The following is a 24,376-nucleotide window of genomic DNA, read 5'->3' on the forward strand; positions in this document are numbered from 1 at the left end:
CCCAGCTAATGTTTTGTATTTTTAGTAGAGACGGGGTTTCACCATGTTGACCAGGATGGTCTCGATCTCTTGACCTCGTGATCCACCTGCCTCGGCCTCCCAAAGTGCTGAGATTACAGGCTTGAGCCACCGCCTTTTTTTTTAAACTTCACATTCATTACCAATCCTTCCACCCCAACCTGAGTTCAAATGCATTCCTACAGCTGTTTAGCTATGTGACCTTGGGCACATTACTTAATCTCTCTGAATGTCAATTTTCTCAGACATAAGATAGAGATAGTAATAGTTACCCCTCTCATAGTATAGGTTTAGAGATTACATGGATTACACTAAAGCACTTAGACCAGGGTCTCTTACATAGGAAGTGTAACTAGCCAGGCTAGCTAATTCGCTGAGAATTCTATTAATGTTTTCATCATTATTGAGCGTTTTATGGAAGACATCTTCAGATACTTGCAATCCTCTCTCCTCCTCTCCAATGTATATGATTTTTCTTCTTGGCCAATTGTGTAGAGCTCAAATAACAATGTTAGAAGCTACTAGGGCAGTGGTGAGCACTCACGACTTACACCTGATTTTAATGTATGCTGTTGGCTCTTAAACTGAGATACATAATAGTAAGAAAGCTTCCTTCTAGTTCTTTATCGCTAAGATTCTTTTAAAGCCTTAGCATATATTAAATTTGTACTACATTCCTCCGCTGCATCAATTGCAACGATTGTATAATTCTGGTTCTTCATACTGTGGATGTGAATCCCATTACTAGACTCCCCAATCCTGACCCGTCCTTAAAATCATCCAATAAAGCATACTTGAAGATGGGGACTAGTACTGTAATACAAAGCGTTTCATCATTAGAATGGCTGATTTGCTTTTGCTTCCTTCCTGCTGTCCTTGTCATGACATGGGTTCTTGGCAGAGCCAGAGAAGCAAGAGCAATTGGTCCAGTAACTCCGTATTGAATTGCCTTTCTGCAGGCCTGGCGCAAGCGCTGGTTTGTCCTCCGGCGAGGCCGCATGAGCGGCAACCCCGATGTCTTGGAGTACTACAGGAACAAGCACTCCAGCAAGCCCATCCGGGTGATAGACCTCAGCGAGTGTGCAGTGTGGAAGCATGTGGGCCCCAACTTTGTTCGGAAGGAATTTCAGAATAATTTCGTGTTCATTGTCAAGACTACTTACCGTACATTCTACCTGGTGGCCAAAACTGAGCAAGAAATGCAGGTGTGGGTACACAGCATCAGTCAGGTCTGCAACCTTGGCCATCTGGAGGATGGTGCAGGTAAGAGTGGAGTTGGGGCTCCCGTGTGCTAAGGGGTATCCCAGGATAGCAGTTGGAGGGCTACTGCAGAAAACCAGTTCAAGATGCCACGCTTGCCTACGTGAGGGTGTTTTGGCAGGCTAATTTATATCAGAACTGTTCCAACCAAATACAGTACTGGAAATTGCCCTCTTTTATCTGGTCCAAATGTGGGAAGTCAGCGTCCATACACACACTGAGCATTGCAGGTTGCTTTAATGGCTTTAAAACCCCTCGTGTCTTTGCTCTTATTCAGCCACGGTGAAAGTCAGATGTGGGTGAGGATGTCTTCCCATAATGCTGACACCCATGATCTTCTAGAAATATCAAATATTGCCATATTTCAAAAAATTGTTGAACTCCAGCATTTCTGGTGCCTATTGGGTTGTTCATCACTAAATAGTGGAAAGAGAGAACTTGGCTACTTATTGTAGGCAAGAAAAATTTCCTGATGCCTCCAAATGTCTCAAGTTCTCTGCAGAATAAATTAGTTGTAAGTTTGCTCTGGTCCATTTCTGGGCAGTGGGAGCAATTGATCCATGAAGAGTACCCCCGACTGTCTCTCTCTCTCTGCCACCTCCACCACCACACAACAATTCCTATGTAATTTTCCAAGTATATTGTAACCTAGGGTTACAATTCACTTCCCTTTATGGATTTTGTTGTTGGGCCCCTGACATTATTGAAACATGTCCTATTCCTCGTTTGAGATTTTGAATCTGGTTTCTTTTACCCTATTAGTCTAGTAGACAAAGCTTTGTCCCTAAATCCTGTGGTCTGTAGTTGCTTCAACATTTTAAGGGTTGCTGTATGGTTTTCACCATCTGCCAGTGAAATATCCACATTCTAACGCTAGGTGGCAATGGAGAGTCAGACTTGTAGCTCCCTCCAGGACAGGCACAGGAGAGTGTGCTTCCTGAGAACACATTCCTTTTCTTTTCGTGAACCAGGGAAGCATATTAAGTGAGGCTATCCAGTAACATTGCTGAGCATTGAGAGCACTCAAATAATAGGAAATGAAGTAATGACAAGTTCTTTATCCTTGGTACAACGGACAAAGCTTACTTGGAAAGTCACAGTAAGTTGGTTCTGGCTAGTCTGACATTATGCAGAGCCTCCCTGACCTGGAGAAGTTGGCTCTTTACCAGCCTATTCCCTACTTTCAGCCCTAACTAGGTATATCATCATATAGTATGTTATATGTCTCCTCTGTTTCTTTCCTTATCCAGGAGTTATCCTAAAACGTATGTAAATAATATGTTTCCCAATCACCCAAGAGCAACAGGAATTAGTAAGGCACCAGACCAAAACTGAAGACCCTTGCCCTGGTGTGAAGCTGGAGGAAGCCACAAAAGTCTCCTATGACCCTTTCCATTCTCTTTAGCCCCTTCAGGTTTTAGAACCATGTAAGGGCAGAGTGTCTTCATCTGAGAATTACCCGAAGGCCTTTCTTGTGGCTTTTCACAGAGTGTTTCGTTCTGTCTCCAGCAGCCAGGAGCTCTGCTGAAATGCTTTTCTATATTAATTCATCTCATCCCCACGCAGTTCTATGGCCTATGTGTGGGTATTATCTCCACTTTATAGAAAAGGAAACTTGGAGAAGGCAGGCCATGTAGGAATAGCTGTGTAGTGGAGCCTGGATTTGAACACACGCAGTTCTCAGTCACCCTGACTCAGGAATACCTGGACTATTAACTTGGTTCAATGGGTAAATAAAAGTAGGCTTTTCATTGGCTGTTTCTGATCTGGAGTTCTCATTGGTTCCTGATTCAGATTCATCTTCAGGGCCACGTTCTCAGGTGATGGAGAGAATGTTATGTGCTATGCTCCTTGAGAAATATGGGCCTTTCCAGCCACCACAGAACCGTGTTTCTTTCCTTCCCTTTACTTATAACAGTGATTAATCTTCTCTGCTACAATCTAAACTTCAATAAGGGCAGGGTCTTTGTCTTGGCTGTACTGTCAGGGTTAGTGGCATTCTAGGCACATGGTAGATATAATAGGTATTCTATATAGACACAGACATATACAAACATGTATATATATACATACATATATGCACAAGTACATATGTAACTATATGCATGTACTTGTTATGCATAAATACGTGTGTGTATATATATATGTATGTATATATGTATGTTTGTTGAGTGAATAAACAATGTTGCAGAGCTGCTGCTGAGGGCCATAAAGAAGCTGTGTGTAGACTAACTACAGATTTTTAAGCCAAGAATGCTGCGTTTTTTACTCTTAATTGATTCAACACTTTGCTCTTGAAACATTGGCCTTGTTTCCCAGACATTGTTTATAGCTGGGGAAATGGTCTCCTCCATCAGTACAAACACCAGCTGTGATTTGCATCTTCTGTTTGGCTTCTTTGATGCTGTTTGAGAAATTTTGAGTGCATGTTATAGCCATTCTTAAACATTAACCTGGGAAATGATTTCTCCAGCAGATTCCATGGAGAGCCTCTCTTACACGTCCTCCTCCCTGCAGCCATCCTCTGCCAGCTCCCTTCATACCGCCCATGCTGCCAGCTCCTCCTTGCCAAGAGATGACCCAAACATTAATGCTGTAGCCACTGAGGAAACCAGAAGTGAGTCAGAGCTTCTCTTCCTTCCTGATTATCTGGTTTTGTCCAACTGTGAGACTGGAAGACTGCACCATACCAGGTATGAGCTGGGCCTCTAGCAGAGTCACACTGCCTCCTCTTGCAGAGTCTGTAGCTGACATTTGTTCAGTTTGCTTCACCAAATTAGTCCATTTAGCAGTAGCATTTTCTAGTGGGTGTGTCTGCTCTCACCTCTCTTCCTGCCAATGTCAAGGCAGGGACAGACTGCTGTGAACCACTGTGAAAGATGAAGCATGTAGTACACTAAACAGAATGAGTCATGCGTGTCCGCATTGTGGTTTTCATTTCTAACCTTGCATTTTCGTGTGTATCTGATGCTTAGAGGATGAAAAAATCAACAAACCATTTTTCTTTTGCCACACCAAGGGGTTGGTGTAACTGGGTGTTGTGAAGAGAATGTGGCTATGCAAGTAGCAAGCAAGGTGGTCCTGGGGGGATGGGAATGATCCCAGCATTGGTTTTGTGGTAGGTGGATGGCTGCATTTTAGTCCAACTTACATGCTTTTCTTCCCCAGTCTACCTACCAGATGTGACAGCTGGTCAAACTCAGACCGCTCATTGGAACAGGCTTCATTTGATGACGTTTTTGTTGACTGCCTGCCACCGCTCCCCTCCAGTCATTTGGTCCACCCATCATGCCATGGCAATGGAGCTCAGGAGGTACCTTCCTCAAGGCCTCAGGCTGCCCTGATCTGGAGTAGAGAAATCAATGGGCCACCCAGGGACCACTTGTCTTCTTCACCATTGCTGGGAAATTCCTTAAGTTCCACCATTCAGGTAGATAAAAATCAAGGTTCTTTACCCTGTGGAGAAAAAGAAGTAGACATCATGTCCAACACTCCACCTCCCCGCCCACCGAAGCCAAGCCATCTCTCTGAGCGGCGCCAAGAGGAGTGGAGTGCACACAGCGGCAGCAAGAAGCCAGAATGCACTCTAGTTCCAAGAAGAATCTCTCTCTCTGGTCTAGACAACATGAGAACCTGGAAAGGTAAGTGTTGAGTCCTAAGATTCAGGCATCAAGAAAACCCTGGCTCCTCCTCACTCTTTGTGTCCATGGATGGGGCTGGGTTAGAATTACCCTGATGTAGGCAGCCTGGTAAAAAGCCACATCAGTAGTGTGTACTTGTGTACATATGTGCTTGTCCCTAGCTCAAGCTGGCCTGAGCTTCTAATGGGGCTGGATCCTTAGTGGAAACATACAACCTGAAAGCAGCAGTCTTCTGTTCCTGGATCCCCCCCATCCCTCCTTTGAGCCTGGCCACCAGGAGAGACATTTAGATCCCCATAGATGCTGCAATAGGTTGGAACGCTGGTCCCTTGTGATGGGCTTGCCACCTCAGTCTGAGCTCCTAGTGTTTTTTGGAGTCACTCAAGGATCCAGTGGGTACAAAAGTTGACGTCTTTTATCTCAGCTCAGTCCCATTCCCTACTTTGCCTCTCTCACATACATAGAGAGCCCTGAGACTACAGACCATCAGCAATCCCATCAGCCTCATTCATCAACCCACTAAACTTGTTCTTTCCAAATTCTAACTGGCTTACAAAGGGCCCTCCACAGCCCTCTTTTGCCCTTTCTTTTCTTTTTTTTAATTTTACTTTAACTTCTGGGGTACATGTGCAGATCTTGCAGGATTGTTACATAGGCATACACATGCTATGGTGATTTGCTCCCTCCATCCCCCCATCACCTACATCAGGCATTTCTCCTAATGATATCCCTCCCCAATCTCCCCACCTCCTGTTATCCCTCCCCTAACCCCCCACCCCCCAACAGACCCCACTGTGTGATGTTCCCCTCCCTGTGTCCATGTGTTCTCATTGTTCAACACCCACTTATGAGTGACAACATTCGGTGTTTGGTTTTCTGTTCCTGTGTCAGTTTGCTGAGAATGATGGTTTCCACATTCAACCATGTCCCTGCAAAGGACAGGAGCTCATCCTTTTTATGGCTGCATAATATTCCATGGTGTATAAGTGCCACATTGTCTTTGTCCAGTCTATCATCAATGGGCATTTTGGTTGGTTCCAAGTCTACAATTGTAAACAGTGCTGCAATGAACATATGCGTACATGTGTCTTTATAATAGAACAATTTATAATCCTTTGGATATATACCCAGTAATGGGATTGCTGGGTCAAATGGAATTTCTATTTCTAGATCCTTTAGGAATCATCACACTGTCTTCCAAAATGGTTGAACTAAGTTACACTCCCACCGACTGTGTAAGAGTGTTCCTATTTCCTTTTACACTGTTGGTGGGAGTGTAAATTAGTTCAACCATTGTGGATGACAGTGTGGCGATTCCTCCAGGACCTAGAAATAGAAATTCCATTTGACCCAGCAATCCCATTACTGGGTATATATCCAAAGGATTATAAATCGTTCTCCTATAAGGACACATGCACACGAATGTTCGTTGCAGCACTGTTTACAATAGCAAAGACCTGGAACCAACCCAAATGCCCATTGATGATAGACTGGACAGGGAAAATGTGGCACATATACACCATGGAATACTATGCAGCCATCAAAAAACGATGAGTTCGTGTCCTTTGCAGGGACATGGATGAACCTGGAAACCATCATTCTCAGCAAACTGACACAGGAGCAGAAAATCAAACACCGCATGTTCTCACTCATAGGCGGGTATTGAACAATGGGAATACATGGACACAGGGAGGGGAGCACTACACACTGGGTTCTGTTGGAGGGAAATGGGGAGGGACAGTGAGGGGTGGGGAGTTGGCGGGGGAGGGCATAGGGAGAGATGCCAGATATAGGTGATGGGGAGGAAGGCAGAAAATCACACTGCCACGTGTGTACCTATGCAACAATCTTGCATGTCCTTCACATGTACCCCAAAACCTAAAATGCAATTAAAAAAAAGAAATCTTAAACAAACAAACAAAAAAGAGTGTTCCTTTTTCTCCACATCCTCTCCAGCATCTGTTGTCTCCAGATTTTTTAATGATCGCCATTCTAACTGGCGTGAGATGTTATCTCAATGTGGTTTTGATTTGCATTTCTCTAATGACCAGTGATGATGAGCATTTTTTCATGTTTGTTGGCTGCATAAATGTCTTCTTTTGAAAAGTGTCTGTTCATATCATTTGCCCACTTTTTGCTGGGGTTGTTTTTCTCTTGTATATTTGTTTTAGTTCTTTGTAGATTCTGAATATTAGCCCTTTGTCAGATAGGTATCTTGCAAAAAATTTTTTTGCCCATTCTGTTGGTTGCTGGTTCACTGTAATGATTGTTTCTTTTGCTGTGCAGAAGCTGTTAAGTTTAATTAGGCCTCATTTGTCTATTTTGGCTTTTGTTGCCATTGCTTTTGGTATTTTAGTCATGGAGTCTTTGCCTGTGCCTATGTCCTGAATGGTATTGCCTAGGTTTTCTTCTAGGGTTTTTATGGTGTTAGGTCTTATGTTTAAATCTTTAATCCAACTGGAGATAATTTTTGTATAATGTGTAAGTAAGGGGTCCAGTTTCAGCTTTCTGCACATGCCTAGCCAGTTTTCCCAACACCTTTGCCCACTGTTTGATGGGGTTGTTTTTTTCTTGTAAATTTGTTTAAGTTCTCCATTAAAAATGCATCTTCTGAGATGATCATATGGTTTTTGTCCTTGATTCTGTTGATGTGATGTATCTCATTCTTGCATCCCTGAGATTAATCCCACTTGATCATAGTGAATTATCTTTATGATGTATTGTTTGATTCAGGTTGCTAGTCTTTTTTATTTTTTTTATTTTTAAAACTTTTATTTTGGGTTTGGGATACATGTGTAAGTTTGTTACCTAGGTAAAGTCATGTCACAGGATTTGTTGTACATATTATTTCATAACCTAGATATTAAACCTAGTGTTTTGTTGGGGATTTTACATCTATGTTCATCAGAGTCATTGGCCTGTAGTTTTCTTTGTTTTTCTTGTGTCCTTGTCTGGTTTTGGTATCAGGGTGATGCTGGGCTTGTAGAATGAGTTAGGCAGGATTCCCTCCTCTTCATTTTTTGGGGGGATAGTTTGAGAAGCATTGGTGTTACCTCTTCTTCAAATGTTTGGTAGAATTCAGCAGCAAAACCATCAAGTTTCTGGGCTTTTCTTTTTTGGGAGACCTTTTTTTTTTTTTAAATGATTCAATCTCATTACTCATTATTGGTTTGTTCAGGTTTTCTAGTTCTTTCTGATTCAATCTTGGCAGGTTTTACATGTCCAGGAATTTATCCTTTTCCTCTAAGTTTTCAAATTTATTAGTGTATAACTGCTCAAAACAATCTCTAATGACACTTTGTATTTCTTTGGCATTTATCGTAATGTCTCCTTTTTCAGTTCTGATTTTATTTATCTGGGCATTCTTTGTTGTTTCTTAGTCTAGCGGTTATTGACTAAGTGAGTAAACCACTTAGTCTAGTGGTTTATTGATTTTGTTTATCTTTCTGAAGAACCAACTTTTTCTGTAGTTCTGCTGTGATCTTTATTACTCATTTCCTTACACTATTTTTCAGTTTGGTTTGCTCTTGCTTTTATAGTTTCTTTTTTCTTTTTAATTTTTGTGAGTACATAGTAGGTGTATATATTTATGGGATACATAAGATGTTTTGATGTAGGCATACAATGTAAAATAATCACATCATGGAGAATGGGTTTTCCATCCCCTCAAGCATTTATCCTTCGTGTTGCAAACAATCCAATTACACTCTTTTAGTTATTTTAAAATGTACAATTAAGTTATTATTGACTATAGTCACCCTGTTGTGTGATCAAACAGGTCTTATTCTTTCTAATGAATTTGTGTATCTATTAACCATCCTCCCCTCTCCCACAGCCCCCAACCCCGGCTACCCTTCCTAGCCTCTGGCAACCATTCTTCCACTCTGTATGCCCGTAAGTTCAATTGTTTCGATGTTTAGATTCCATAAATAAGTGAGGACATGTGACATTTGTCTTTCTGTGCCTGGCTTCTCTCACTTAACCTCCAGTTAACCTCCTTAATGACCTCCAGTTCAATCTATGTTGTTGCAAATGACAACATCTCATTCTTTTTCATGGCTGAAGAGTACTCCAGCATATATATGTACCACATGTTCTTTATCCATTTATCTGTCAATGGGCACTTTGGTTGCTTCCAAATCTTGGCCGTTGTGAACAGTGCTGAAGTAAACATGGGAGTGTAGTGTATCTGTTTGATACACTGATTTCCTTTCTTTGGGGCATACCCAGCAGTGGGATTGCTGGATCATATGTAGCTCAATTTTTAGCTTTCTGATGAACCTCCATACTCTTCTCCATAGTGGTTGTATTAATTTACATTCACACCAACAGTGTACAAAGGTTCCCTTTTTTCTACATCCTCACAAGCATTTGTTATTGCCTGTCTTTTAGATATAAGCCATATTAACTGGGGTGAGATAATAATCTCATTGTAGTTTTTAAAATTTTTTTAATTTTTACTTTTAAGTTCAGGGGTACATGTGTAGGTTTATTAAATAGATAAACTTGTGTCATAGGGGTTTGTTGACTATTCCATCATCCAGGTAATAAGCCTAGTATCCATTAGTTATTTTTTCTGATCCTTTCCCTCCTCCCATCCTCTGCCCTCCAATAGACCCCAGTGTCTGTTGCTCCCCTCTCTGTGTCCATGTGTTCTCATAATTTAGCTCCGACTTATAAGTGAGAACATATGGTATTGAGTTTTCTTTTATTGTGTTAGTTTGCTAAGGATAATGGCCTCCAGCTCTGTATATGTTCCTGCAAAGGACATGATCTCTTTATTTTTTGTAGCTGCATGGTATTCCATGGTGTATATGGACCACATTTTCTTTTTCTTTTTTTAAGTGAATGTATCCATTTTTATTATGAAACATCAAATTTTGACACATTGCTTCATTTGCTTTTTTAATATCTATTATCTGACATAAACCTATTCAGCAAAAATGCCAATAAATTATATAAATTCTAGTTTGGGTCTTTTTAAAACTGGGAACATAGTATGTTTTATGATAAACAATAATAATAAATCTGAGTTTTATGAACTGTTAATTTGAAATTTGTTTTAGATATTTAGCTTAAAACAAAAAGAAAACCAATTACATTAATACACTGTTGCAAAAGTTTCTTAGAAATGCCTTCCACATCACTGTGTATCAGCATCCTTCGGCTTCTTCTCTGAGGTACAGAATGCAGCCATTCTAATTTCTTTAAAATAAAATAATCAGCTAAGAACTCAAATGCTGAATTTAGAAATAATAATTCCGATTCAACACATTCAATCAAATGTGTTAGTACTTAAAAGTCACAAATTTTGAAAAGTAAACAACCAATGAACTAAGGCAAATAGTATTGCCACCACATGCCTTAAAATTGTATATTTTTGGTGTTTGAAGCTCTTTGCAAATTATATTTTGGGACAGTTCAGATGGATTTAAATAAAATATGTGTGTTCTACATAAATTTAGTTTTAAGGTTTTCAACATGGGTAGCAACATTACAAAAATATGTCAATAGTGAATGTTTTCCACTTGGTTTCTAAATCTTTATTTTCTGTGGAGGTAAACCAAAGTTTAAATTCCATCTTCAAAGTTACAATATATTCTCTATTGTTCCTAGAGATTTTAAAGCTAGATATGATCGAGGTCCTTGCCAGGATCTTCACTTTCATCATCCTCATCCTCTTGGTCTCTGGATTCAAGTTCATCCTCTGCCTCAACCAGATGACCAAGATCCTTGAGTTTGTTCTGCAATGAAAGTAGTTTCTGATCTTGATTAGCCAAGAGCACCAAGGAGATCATCCTGTTTTTTAGATGAATCCAGCTGCTCTTTAATTGCAGTTCTTTCCTCAGACAGAGCTTAAATTTCATTCTTCAACTCTTTAGTCTCTTGTAATAATGCTGACAGTCTTCCTTCTATATCAGTAGTTTTGGTGGCTATTACAGTCTCATTCTCTCCTTGTACCTCAACTAATTTTGCAAATGCTTCTGTTTTCTGTAACAGTTCCTGCTTTTCTGTCTGGAGTTTGGTGATCTCCACAGATTGTGAGTTTAACTGAGACTTTAAAGTTTCCAGTTCCTGTTTTAATTCTGCAACTTGTTCAGAATCTCTAGCTGAAGCTATTCCTAAAGACTGTTCATTTGTTTCAGATGTTTGGGAAGATTTCAAATTTTCAATCATAGAGTCCTTTTCAGTCAGCTGGCTTTGTAAAAGTTCCTGATTACGTTTTAATTCTTCCATCTCTTCTTGCAATCTACCAATTTATTCTGGCTGAATGCCATTCATCTGAGCCCCCTCACTGTTAATAACCTTGAGGCTGATTATCTTTTCCTAGCTGTATTTTAAGAAGATTATACTGGTATGGACATTTTCTTATATCCACTCTGTCATTGATGGGCATTTAGGTTGACTCCATGTCTTTGCTATTGTGAATAGTGCTGAAATGAACATAGGCATCTTTACATTAGAATGATTTATATTCCTTTGAGTATATACCCAGGGATGGGATTGCTGGGTTGAATGGTATTTCTATTTTTGGGTCTTTGAAGAATCACCACACTGTTTTCCATAATCGTTGAACTAATTTACATTTCCAACAACAGTTTATAAGCATTCCATTTTCTCTGCAACCTCACCAGTGTCTGTTATTTTTTGACTTTTTAATAATAGCTATTCTTGATCATTAAAAAATCTGGAGACAACAGATGCTGGAGAGGATGTGGAGAAATTGGAACACTTTTACACTGTTGGTGGGAGTGAAAATTAGTTCAACCATTGTGGAAGACAGTATGGCAATTCCTCAAGGATCTAAAAATAAAAATACAATTTGACCCAGCAATCCTGTTACTGGGTATATGCCCAAAGGATTATAAATCGTTCTATTATAAAGACACATGCACATGTGTGTTCATTGCGGCACTGTTTACAATAGCAAAGACCTGGAACCAACCCAAATGCCCATCGATGATAGACTGGACAGGGAAAATGTGGCACATATACACCATGGAATCCTATGCAGCCATAAAAAACAAGGAGTTCCTATCCTTTGCAGGGACATGGATGAACCTGGAAACCATCATTCTCAGCAAACTGACACAAGATCAGAAAATCAAACACTGCATATTCTCACTCATAGGTGGGTGTTGAACAATGAGAACACATGGACACAGGGAGGGGAACTTCACACATTGGGGTATTTTGGGGGGTGGGGGGCTAGGAGAGGGACAGCGGTGGGTGGGGAGGTTGGAGAGGGATAACACTGGGAGAAATGCCTGATGTAGGTGGTGGGGGGAATGGAGACAGCAAACCACCATGGCATGTGTGTACCTATGCAACAAGCCTGCAAGATCTGCACATGTACCCCAGAACTTAAAGTACAATTTTATAAGATAGCTATTCTGACTGGTGTGGGATAGCATGTTATTGTGGTTTTGATTTACATTTCTGTAATGATCAGTGATGAGCTTTTTTGTATGCTTGTTGGCTTGAATGTATGTCTCTTATGAAGCAGTTTTTATTTGTATTTTTCTGATGATCAATAACATTGAGCACCTTTTCATATGCCTGTCAGTTGTCTTCTTTTGAGAAATGTGTATTCAAATCTTTGGTCCATCTTTTAATCAGATTATTGGATTTTTTTTCCTATAGAGTTGTTTGAGCTTCTTAAACACTCTGGTTATTAATCCCTTGTCAGATGGGTAGTTTGCAAATAATTTCTCCTGTTCTGTCGGTTGTCGCTTCACTTTGTTGATTGTATTGTTTGTTGTGCAGAAGTTTTTTAAGTGCATGTCATCCCATTTGTCCATTTTTGCTTTGGTTGTTTGTACTTTTGGTGTATTGCTGAAGAATTTTTCACCCAGGCCAATGTCTTAGAGATTTTCCCTAATGTTTTCTTGTAGTAGTTTTATAGTTCGATTGTCTTAGATTTAAGTGTTTAATCCATTTTAATTTGATTTTTGTATATGGTGAGAGATCTCAGAGGTCTGAATTTCATTCTTCTGCATATGGATATCCAGTTTTCCCAGCACCATTTATTTATGTGCCTGTCTTTTCCCCAGTGTGTGTTCTTGGCACCTTTGTCAAAAATTAGTTCACTGTAGGTGTGAGGATTTGTCTCTGGGTTCTCTATTCTGTTCCATTGGTCTATGTGTCTATTTTTAATTCCAGTACCATGCTGTTTGGTTACTACAGCTCTGTAGTATATATTTGAAGTCAGGTAATGTGATTCTTCCAGTTTTGTTCCTTTTGCACTTTGGCTATTCTAGGTCTTTTGTGGTTCCATACAAATTTTAGAATTTTTTTCTATTTCTTTGAAGACTATAATAGGTATTTTGATAGGAATTGCATTGAATCTGTAGATTGTTTGGGTAGTATGGACACTTTAATAATGTTGATTCTTCCAATGCATGAACATGGAATATTTTTCTTTTCTTTCCCTTTTTTTTCCCTCTTCAATTTCCTTCAACAGTGTCTCATAGTTTTCATTATAGAGGTCTTTCACTTCTTTGGTTAAGTTAATTCCTAGGTATTTAATTTTATGTGTGGCTATTGTAAATGGGATTACTTTTTAATTTCTTTTTCAGATTGTTCATTGTTGGCATGTAGAAATGCTACTGACTTTTCTGTTGATTTTGTGGCCTGCAACTTTACTGAATTTGTGTGTACGTTCTAATAGTTTTCTTGTGTATTCTTTAGGTTTTTCCCAATATAAGATCATACCATCTGCAAATAAGGGTAATTTGACTTCTTCCTTTCTAATTTGGATGCCCTTTATATCCTTCTTTTGTCTGATGGCTCTAGCTAGAATTTCCAGTAGTATGTTGAATAACAGCGGTGACAGTGGGCATCCTTATTGTGATTCTGATCTTAGAGAAAAGGCTTTCTCTTTTGGCCCATCCAGTATGATACTAGCTATAGGTCTGTCATATGTGGCTTTTAATATGTTGAGGTATGTTTCTTCTATACCCAGTTTTTTAGGGTTTTTATCATGAAGAGATGTTGAATTTTTTCAAATGTTTTTTTAGCATTCATTGAAATAGTCATATGGTTTTTTTCCTTCATTCTTTTGATATGATGTATTACATTGATTGACTCGTGTATGTTGAACCATCCTTGCATCCTAGGCATAAATCCCACTTGATTATGATGAATGTTCTTTCTAATATATAGTTAAATTAGGTTTCCTAGTATTTTGTTGAGGATTTTTGCTTTATTATTTATCAGAGACATTGGCCTGTAGTTTTTTGTTTTGTTTTTTATTTTGTTTGTTTTTTATTTTTGTTTTTGTTTTATTGATGTGTCTTTGTCTGGTTTGAGTAGCAGGGTAATACTGGTCTCTTAGAATAAGTTTGGAAGTATTCCCTCCTCCTCTGTTTTTCAGAATAGTTTGAGTAGGTTTGGTATTATTTCTTTAAATATTAGGTAGAATTCGGCAGGGAAGCCATTAGGTCCCGAACTTTTGTTTGCTGGAAGACTTTTTATTATAGTTTTGATCTCATTTCTTGTTATTGGTCTATTTTGGTTCTGAATTTCTTCAGGGTGCAATCTTGTAGGTTACATGTGTCTAGTAATTTACCCATTTCCTCTAGATTTTCAAACTTATTGTTATATAGTTGTTCATAGTAGCCACTAATGATCCTTTGAATTTCTGAAGTATCAGTTATAATGTTTCTTTTTCATTTCTGATTTTATTCATTTGCATTTTCTTTTTTGTTAGTCTAGCTAATGGTTTGTCAATTTTGTTTAACTTTTTCAAAAAAACAACTTTTTGTTACATTGAAACTTTGTACTGTTTTCTTTGTTTCAGTTTATTTGTTTCTGCTCTTTATTGTTTCTTTTCTTCTAGTAATTTTGGGTTTGGTTTGCTCTTGCTTTTCTAGTTCTTTTTTTTTCCCCCCATTTATTTATTTTATTGCATTTTAGGTTTTGGGGTACATGTGAAGAACATGCAAAATTGTTGCATAGGAACACACGTGGCAGTGTGATTTGCTGCCTTCCTCCCCATCACCTACATCTGGCATTTCTCCCCTTGCTATCTCTCCCCAGCTTCCCACCCCCCACCGTCCCTCCCCTATTTCCCCCCAACTGACCCCAGTGTGTCGTGCTCCCCTCCCTGTGTCCATGTGTTCTCATTGTTCAACACCCACCTATCAGTGAGAACATGCGGTGTTTGATCTTCTGCTCTTCTGTCAGTTTGCTGAGAATGATGGTTTCCAGGTTCATCCATGTCCCTACAAAGGACCCAAACTCATCGTTTTTGATGGCTGCATAATATTCCATGGTGTATATGTGCCACATTTTCCCTATCCAGTCGATCGTCGATGGGCATTTGGGTTGGTTCCAGGTCTTTGCTATTGTAAACAGTGCTGCAATGAACATTCATGTGCACGTGTCCTTATAGTAGAACGATTTGTAATCCTTTGGATATATACCCAGTAATGGGATTGCTGGGTCAAATGGAATTTCTATTTCTAGTTCTTTAAAATGCGTGGTTAGATTGTTCATTTGAAATTTTTCCTCTTTTTTTTATGTAGGCCCTTAGCGCTACAAATTTCCTTCTTAATACTGCTTTTGCTGCATCCCATAGGTTTTGGTATGTTGTGTTTCCATTATCATTTGTTTCAATAATATTTTTCAATTTCCTTCTTAATTTTTTCATTGACTCACTGGTCATTCAGGAGCATATTTTAAAATTTCCATAGTTTCCAAAATCCCTCTTGTTATTGATTTCTAATTTTATTCCACTGTTTTCAGAGAAGATGCTGGGTATTATTTCAATTTTTGAATGTTTTAAGGCATGTTTTGTGACCTAACATATGGTCTATCCTTGAGAATGATCCTTGTGATGCGGAAAAGAATGTGTACTCTGCAGCTCTTGGATGAAATGTTCTGTAAATATCTATTAGATCCATTTGGTCTAGTGTAGGTTAAGCCCAATGTTTCTTTGTTAATTTTCTGTCAGGAAGATCTGTCCAATGCTAAAAGTGGGATGTTAGTCTCCAGCTCTTATTGTATTGTGGTTTGTTTCTCTCTTTAGTTATAATATTATTTGCTTTATATATCTGGATGTGCCAGCACTCATGGCATACATATTTAAAATTGTTATATCCTCTTGCTAAATTGAACCCTTTATCATTATATAGTGACCTTCTTTGTCTCTTCTTTAGTTTTTGTCTTGAAATCTATTTTGTCTAATACAAGTATAGTGACTCCTGCTCTTTTTTGTTTTCCATAGGCATGGTGTGTCTTTATAGGTGAAGTGTGTTTCTTATAAGTAACAGATCAATGGTTTTGTTTTTTTCATCCTTTGGATGAAAAAGGCCACTCTATATCTTTTGATTTAAGAGTTAAGTTCATTTACATTCAATGTTATTAAGTAAGGATTTACTCTTGCCATTTTGTTATTTGTTTTCTGGTTGTTTTGTGGTGTTCTCTTCTTTATTTCTTTACTTCTTGTCTTCCTTTAGTGAATGTGATTTTCTCTGGTGATATGACCTAGTTTCTTGCTTTTTACTTTCTGTGTATACATTATATGTTTTTTGGTTTGAAGCTATCACAAGGCTTGCAAATACTACCTTATAATCCATTATTTTAACCTGGCAACAACTTAATACTGCTTGCATAAACAAACAAGTGAAATGAACCTAACATACACTCTATGCTTTAACTTTGTACCCTTGGTGTTCAATTTTTTGTTTTTTCTATTTACATCTTATTGTACTGTTTATGTCTTGAAAAGTTGTTGTAGTTATTATTTTTGATAGATTCATTGTTTAATGCTTCCACTTAGGATAAGAGTAGTTCACATAGCACAGTTACAGTGTTACAATATTCTGCATTTTTTGGTTTACTTACTATTACCAGTGAGTTTTGTACCTCTAGATGATTACTTATTGCTCTGTAACATTCTTTTCTTTCTGATTGGAGGACTCCTTTTAGCATTTCTTGAAGGACAGATTTGGTGTTGATGGAATCCTTCAGTTTTTATTTGTCTGGGAAAGTCTTTATTTCTCCTTCATGTTTGAAGGATATTTTTTGTGGGATATACTATTCTAGGGTAAAAATTTTTCCCTTCAACACTTTAAATATGTCATGCCACTATCTACTGGCTTGTAAGGTTTTCACTAAAAAGTCTGCTGCCATATGTATTGGAGCCCCATTGTATGTTATTTGTTTCTTTTCTCTTGCTGCTTTTCGGATCCTTTCTTGATCCTTGACCTTTCGGAGTTTGATTATTAAATGCCTTGAGATAGTCTTATTTAGGTTAAACCCGATTTGTGTTCTATAACCTTCTTATACTTGAATGTTGCTCTTTCTCTACCTCCTCTTTAAGGCCAGTAACTCTTAGATTATTTACCCTTTTGAGGCTACTTCTAGATCTTGTAGGTGTGCTTCATTCTTCTTTATTCTTTTTTCTTTTGCCTACTCTGTGTATTTCAAATAGCCTCTCTTCAAGCTCACTAATTCTTTTTTCTGCTTGATCAATTCTGTTATTAAGAGACATTGATGTATTCTGTAGGCCAGTGGCATTTTTCAGCTCCAGAATTTCTGCTTGATTCCTTGTAATTATTTCCATCTCTGTGTTAAATTTATCTTGTAGAATTCTGAATCCCCTCTCTGTGTTATCTTGAATTTCTTTGAATTTCCTCAGTACAGCTATTTTGAATTCTCTGACTGAAAGGGCACATATCTCTTTTGCTCCAGGATTGATCCCTGGTGCCTTATTTAGTTTATTGGGTAAGGTCATGTTTTCCTGGGTGGTGTTGATCCTAGTAGATGTTCCTTGATGTCTGGACATTGAAGAGTTTGGTATTTATTGTAGTTTTCACTATCTGGGCTTGTTTGTACCTGTCCTTCTTGGGAAGGCTTTGTAGATATTCAAAAGAAACTGGCTGTTGTCATCTCAGCTGTATCTGCTTTAGTGGGGAACCACAGGCCCAGTAATCCTGTGGTTCTTGCAGGCTTGTAGACATACTGCCTTGATGGTCTTGATTACCAGGTGGAGGCTTCCCTTACTTTCTCCCAAACAAACAGTATCTCTTTCTCTCTGTTCTGAGCCATCTGGGGGTGGAGTGACACAAGCACCCCTGTGGCCACCGGTCCTAGGATTGTGCTGTGTCAGATCTGAAGCCAGCACAGCACTGGGTCTCACCCAAGGCTTGCTGTAACCACTCCCTGGCTTCTGCTTGTGTTTGATCAAGGCCCTGAAGGCTCTACAAGCAGCAGGTGGCAAAGATAGCCAGGCCTGTGTCCTTTTCTTCAGGGTAGCTAAATCCCCCAGTCTCTGAGTGGGTCCAGAGATGCTGTCCAGGAGCTTCAGAAACCTTAGAAGTCACTTAGTGTTTTATTGTACTGAGGCTTAACTGGCACTCTAACCACAGGACACAGTTCTTCCCACTTTTCCCTTCCCTTTCCAAAGGCAGAGGAGCCTCACTCCACAGCTACAACCACCCCAGGCAATGGGGGGTACTGTCTGCCTGTGTTCCTGTAAGGCCCAAGGCACTTCAGGAAGCTTGCGACAAACGCTGCCATGTAAGAGAAAAAGGGCTTTCCTTTACTCTAATCCCATCTGCATTCTATCCGTCATAAATCTTTAATGTATCTGGCACATGGGTTACACCTATGCCTTTGATTCAGGGTTTTCTCTATGTTTATATTCTTTGGTGACTTCAAAAGAGTCTCATAGTGGAAAGGGAGTTAGGGGCTATGCTCACACATGCAAGTCTCACAATGAGAAATTATTCCATTATAATTTCTAAGCGTTATTATGTACTTTCTGTGTTCTAGGCAGTGTTCTAAGTCCTTTACATGCACCAACACATCTAGCCTTTCCAGAAGTCCTATGAAATAGGTTCTATTATTGGCTTCATTTTACAAATTAGGAAACTGAGACACAGAGATGGTAAGTAACTTTTCTAGTGTCACACGGCTAATATATGGTGGTGTAGGGATTTAAAACTAGACAGTCTGACTTCAGAGTAGTTTTTAACCAGTACTTATACATCTTTACAAACATGTAAGCATAGATATATCCATATATACATACACATATATGTATATATAATATATATGCTTAATTCCATCTGTCTCTGTCACATTTTTCTGAACTGGGAGTTGTCCTTGCATTTTAAGATGATGTCAGATTTTAAGTTTATTTCTTAGAGGCTGCCTGACTTTTCACACTGTTGCCCAGGCTGGAGTGCAATGGTGCAATCTCGGCTCACTGCAACCTCTGCCTCCCGGGTTAATGCAATTCTCCTGCCTCAGCCTCCTGAGTAGCTGGGATTACAGGTGCACACCAACACATCCGGCTAATTTTTTGTATTTTTAGTTGAGATGGGGTTTCATTATGTTGCTCAGGCTGGTCTCGAACTCCTGACCTCGTGATCCACCCACCTCAGTCTCCCAGAGTGCTGGGATTCCAGGTGTGAGCCACCGTGCCCAGCTTAATTTTTATTTTTGTTTGTTTGTTTGTTTGTTTGTTTGAGATGGAGTGGATGGAGTCTCACTCTGTCACCAGACTGGAGTACTGTGGCACAATCTCAGTTTCTATCTTTCTTTCTTTTTCTTTCTTTCTTTCTTTCTTTCCTTTCTTTCTTTCTTTCTTTCTCTACCTATGGAGTAGTTGCTCTTTCTATGAAGTAGCATGTCCCCCAAGTTTCCTCATTAATCCATGGTTGCTCTTTCTCAAGATACTTCACTGACTTACCTCTTATTTCTTTGAATCTTAGGATTCTCTATAGTTTTGTCCTTTTCTCAACACTTGCAACCTAGTTTCATCTACTCTTATGGTTTTGACTGTCATCTCCAAGCTGCTAAATTCCCCCAAATTATATCTCATTTGCATCTAGGCCCAGGTGTCTTTCTGCCTTCTGAACATCTCCTCTTCAACTTCAACAATTATTCTAAATTTTTGTATCATACCCTTTATCACAGCCAACTGTTCTTTCTAGTAGTTTTTCTGTAGAAAATCCCAGTCACTAATTCATGGTCACAGACCTCAATTGGGCCCTTAATGCTGCTCCACAAGGCAATCATTTCTCCGTTCACCCTGTTCTCTTCCTCATTACAAAGAATATCTCAAACCTTCTCTCCTCTCCTCAAACCTCCAGCTCTGCCTTCAGTTTAGAAGATTTATGTAATAAATTAAACAAGCATCTGTTAATTACTTGCTACGTTTTCTCCTAATTCACAGAGAGAGCTCAAGCCATCAGCTACAAACTTCTTCAAATTCCGGTCTGATTTTTCATCTGTTGGGGAAATGTGTTCTGACTGCCCAGCTAGACTCCAATAGCAAGCATTGTGTATATGTGTTATGCTTCTCTGCCTCTCTCGAGCTGAGCACAGGTCCTTAGCATACATAGGGACTTGGACTCTAGTTTCAGTTGATGTTGTCCTGCATTTCTCACCACCTTGGCTTATTTCTTGCAGCTGATGTAGAAGGCCAATCCTTAAGACACCGAGACAAGCGGCTTAGTTTAAATTTGGTAAGTTCACGCAGGTTCCTTTAAGCATCGATTTTACTAAAATAGCCTGATGTGTATATATTCCCTTGAAATCTTTAAGATTCAGCACTCTGAGTCCCTGAGGACTCTTCTAGTCTTCCCTGAAGACTTGAACTCATTTGAGAACTATGGGACTTGGTGTTCCATAAGAGCCTTGTTGGTTCTAATGGTTCAGACACCTGCTCAATTTGGTATAGCTACTTAAGGCATCACTTTATACTTAAAGCATTTGCATAAATTCATAACCTTCTGTCTTCCAGTGTCAGATCTTGAAGAGTTATCGCCTATACTAAAATGGTAAGTCCAGAGGCAGAACTTGAGCTAGAGGCTTGTCTGACTTTCCTGAGGAAGTTCAGAGTTATACTTGGATAATTTGGAACTGAAACCATATGTGCAACCTTGGCCGTCCTCTGATAGCAGTTTCTATGACTGGTCTGTGGTTCCCAATCTGTATCTATTCTTTTGCAGCCATGCAGGTTCTCCCCAACGTACCCCACAGCTTCAACCAGTACCGAAGACAGCTATATGCCGATGAGCCCCCAGGCCGTTGCCTGTGGTCTTGGAACCCACTGCAGCCCTGATGACTACATTCCAATGAGCTCAGGAAGCATCTCAAGCCCACTGCCTGAGCTACCTGCAGACCTGGAACCTCCCCCAGTGAATAGAGATCTCAAGCCTCAGAGGAAATGTAAGCACTTGACCAGGGGAGCAAGGTTCTGGTGGTTGCATAGAAAAAGTTTCTGGAAAGGAAGACCTAGAGAAACCACCCCTGAGGGTTGGAAAGTATCAGGTCAGGAACGAAGTGGCTGGGATGGAATAGGAAGGGGTGGGACATCTTCCTGCCCCAGATTGTCATGATAATAGGAGTTGGGGTATGTACAGGCACTGTGGCCCTGCAAATACAGCTGACAAAACCAACTCATTCCAGAGGGCTCTTTGGCTGCATCCCTAACAAAGGTCCATGCAAAGGTGGATACCTAGGTCAGGACTAACTCAGGAAGATGGACCACTGAGGTGGAATAAGGGTCAGCGCAGATACCAAGGCTACTGCAGTGAACAAACAGATGTGCCCCTGTACTCCTGGAGCATGGTCTAGGCCCAGATCAATCATAGATGAATGTATCATCACAAACTGGGGGAGTGCTGTAAAAGGTAAGTACAAGAACTTGAGAGCCCGTGGTGTGGGGCCTGATCTGGTCTGGAGGCAAAGAAATGGGGAAGAATGTTCTAGACAGAAGGATCATCAGGTGCACAATGGATTGTAGGTGTGGAAGACTAGGACCTGGGTGATCATCTCTTCCTGTGATAAGAAAGATAACATTTCCACTTCAGACACATCAAGTGTGAGATAGGTGTTGCAATTCCACAAGATCAGAGACTTTCATCTGCTTTGTTCATCCTGTGCCCTTGACAGCTAGAAGCATGCATGATATACAGAGACTTAATAATGCATTGCTACATTGTTACCTACAGCAGGTAATGTGGCCATTTGCTCAGCATTTGTCTTTACTCCCAGTGAGGCAGGAAAGAGGACAGTAAAATTCACACTCATCATCAGTGCTGCCTGTTAGTAAATGTGATTTGCTGTACTAGAAAAGTGAAATGTAGTAGTTTCACAGCCTTTAAATTCTAGCCTTGACCTCCTGGATGTTGCACACTGTCTTGTAGCACGGCCACCTCCCTTGGACCTGAGAAATCTCTCCACCATCCGGGAACATGCATCTCTTACCAGGACCCGCACTGTGCCTTGGTAAGACTCTGATTGCTCAAAAGAGCCTCATCCAGCCCAAACACCCCTGGTGTGTGGTAGGCCTCTGATTAAATGCAGTTGAAGCCCACTTGATCTAGTTTAAGCCAAAGGAAGGGTAAGGCTTATTATTGAGAGCAAGAGATGTTTTATAGATCACAAAGGAAGGAATATGACTGGGTCTCCCAGGATTATGGAATCAGGAACTAGTGTGCTGTTGGGAACCCAAGGAATCTGCTCACATCTGCTTCACTCTTCACATCTGTGCATTCCTTTGTCTTTGCAGTATTCTTTTCTCTGTTGCACAATCCTCATGGTCAAAGATAGCTGTACCATACCTCCTGAACTTGTTTACGTGCTACAATTCTAGTACCAAAGATGGGCTCTTTTTCAATCCCAATTCAGATTTCCTGGGGAGAGAGAATTGTGTTCCCCGGTCTCAGTGGAATCGGCTACGGCCCAAGCCCAGCTTTGTGAATGGGGTAGGACGAGGGAGTTCCCAGATTCATGGGCTGGGTAGACAGACTTCAAAATGTAATTGCACCCTTTCACCTCACCTTTTAGAAGTTGCATTTTTACTCCTGAGCTTGGCTCAGGAGTTTCTCGGTTCACTCTAAATGCTACAAAACACAATTGCATTGTAAAGCAGAATTCTGTAATGAGCTGTATTTCCAGCCAAGACAGTGACTCAGTCCATACTTCTGACACAGGAGAAGGATAGAAGTTGATGAGCAGTCTTCTTGTCCTGTCAGAGGAATGGCCATACTTCCTCACTTTTCCTTACGTTGAATAGAAACAAGAAGGCCCCAAAGGAGTGATTTTTCGCTAAATGATATGATGCCTTCATCTGTTTAGAAAGCTCCTGAGCTGTGTCACATAGACAGGCTGGGAAAAAAAGCAGCCTTTGTGAATTGGGAGCCATTTGCCCCAGAGTGGGGCAGAAACTGTTGGGCAGTTTCTGCTTCTTCAGGAATTGCTTTGGCCGGAAAGAAGTTGTGTCTGGAAGGGGAGGGCCGAAACCCCATGGGGGCCACGTTAGTTCCTGGCTGGCTTTCAGAGCAGCTGTAAGACATTGCTTTGACCTCATCTATATTTTTATTCTTAGCAGTCGAACCAGCTTTCTCTCTCCAGAAAGAAATGGTATTAATTCTGCAAGATTTTTTGCTAATCCTGTTTCCAGAGAAGAGGAAGAAAGCTACATTGAAATGGTAATCTTATATTTTTCACACTTTTCTTATTCTTCACCCCAATCTACATCCTTATGAGGTAATTATAAAGGAAACACATCCTCCAGTAAGCTCTATGCAACCTTAAAACAATCGTTTGATCGTAAAACCAGGCCACAAGCTTTTCTAGACTTGGAACAAATCAATTTGAAGCTGGCTTTCTTTCCTGCAACATTCAATTCCTCATACCATTTTGAGATTGCAGTATTTCAAGAGAACCTAGGGCTGAGCCTTGCTTAATTTGAAAATGGAAATGCCAGCAATTCTTTTCACCAAGGCCGTGATGCCCTGTTTGACCCCAACAGGTTTGTATTTCCCTTGATGTACAGAGTTTAAATTGTAAAAACTCAACATATTGCAAGTTCCCTTCCACCAGAACACCTGGTGGCCCTGTCCTGACTGCTTCTGAACCTTCCTCAGGGATGAATCACTTAGAGTCCCATTGGGGAAGATACAGTGCCCTGGGCTGTGAGTATATCAGCCTCTGGAAGACTCCTATTATAGGGTTTTTCTATAGACTTGAGTGGATAGAGACTTAACATCTCTATCCTTTGGTTAACCATTTGGTTAAAGAGTCCTATTGTCTCCCTTCTAGCCTGTTGTTTCTTCTGTTCTCTTCATCTTGGATGCTATTGATAACATGGGCTTCTGAAGATGGAGAGGGACTTTTAGCACCTCTGGCAATTAGCAGACACTTCAGCCACGACAGTGCCTGTTCTGCAATTTACAAATGTAGGGAACTCAACAGAGAGCTTCTGTTTGAACCATGAAATTTTGAAAAAAGATCTTAGAAGGACAATGTTCAAGGCTCTGTGACAATATACTCTTGAGAAGACAATTCTGCCTTCCTATATGCAAGGATAATCAGCAACTGAAAATCTAAAAAGAGTAATCTCCAGTTAAGCAATAATTAAATGCTTCATTTTCCCTTCTTATTTTATTAAAATTGTGCTGTAAGTGCGCTTAACCTGATGCAGATGGAAA

The 24,376-nt window shown here is 40.0% G+C and overlaps 1 protein-coding gene across 3 annotated transcripts in view; it reads left to right on the forward strand.

Moving 5' to 3' along the window:
• Positions 1-24,376, forward strand: part of GAB3 (GRB2 associated binding protein 3) — an 80,154-nt gene that overhangs the window by 32,081 nt on the left and 23,697 nt on the right. Inside the window, exons 2-8 of one of the 3 annotated variants that reach the window (XM_017520549.2) lie at positions 978-1,281; positions 3,755-3,971; positions 4,447-4,919; positions 20,346-20,401; positions 20,888-21,107; positions 22,088-22,169; positions 23,272-23,374. In XM_017520549.2, coding sequence (XP_017376038.1) covers positions 978-1,281; positions 3,755-3,971; positions 4,447-4,919; positions 20,346-20,401; positions 20,888-21,107; positions 22,088-22,169; positions 23,272-23,374 — 1,455 coding nt within the window. Of the gene's footprint in view, positions 1-977; positions 1,282-3,751; positions 3,972-4,446; positions 4,920-20,345; positions 20,402-20,887; positions 21,108-22,087; positions 22,170-23,271; positions 23,375-24,376 lie in introns of all 3 variants that reach the window. The other 2 variants (XM_017520550.2, XM_017520548.2) reach the window with 2 other exon arrangements.

The sequence above is a fragment of the Cebus imitator genome, unplaced genomic scaffold (genome assembly GCF_001604975.1).
Source record: "Cebus imitator isolate Cc_AM_T3 unplaced genomic scaffold, Cebus_imitator-1.0 Scaffold850, whole genome shotgun sequence".
NCBI lineage: Eukaryota > Metazoa > Chordata > Mammalia > Primates > Cebidae > Cebus > Cebus imitator.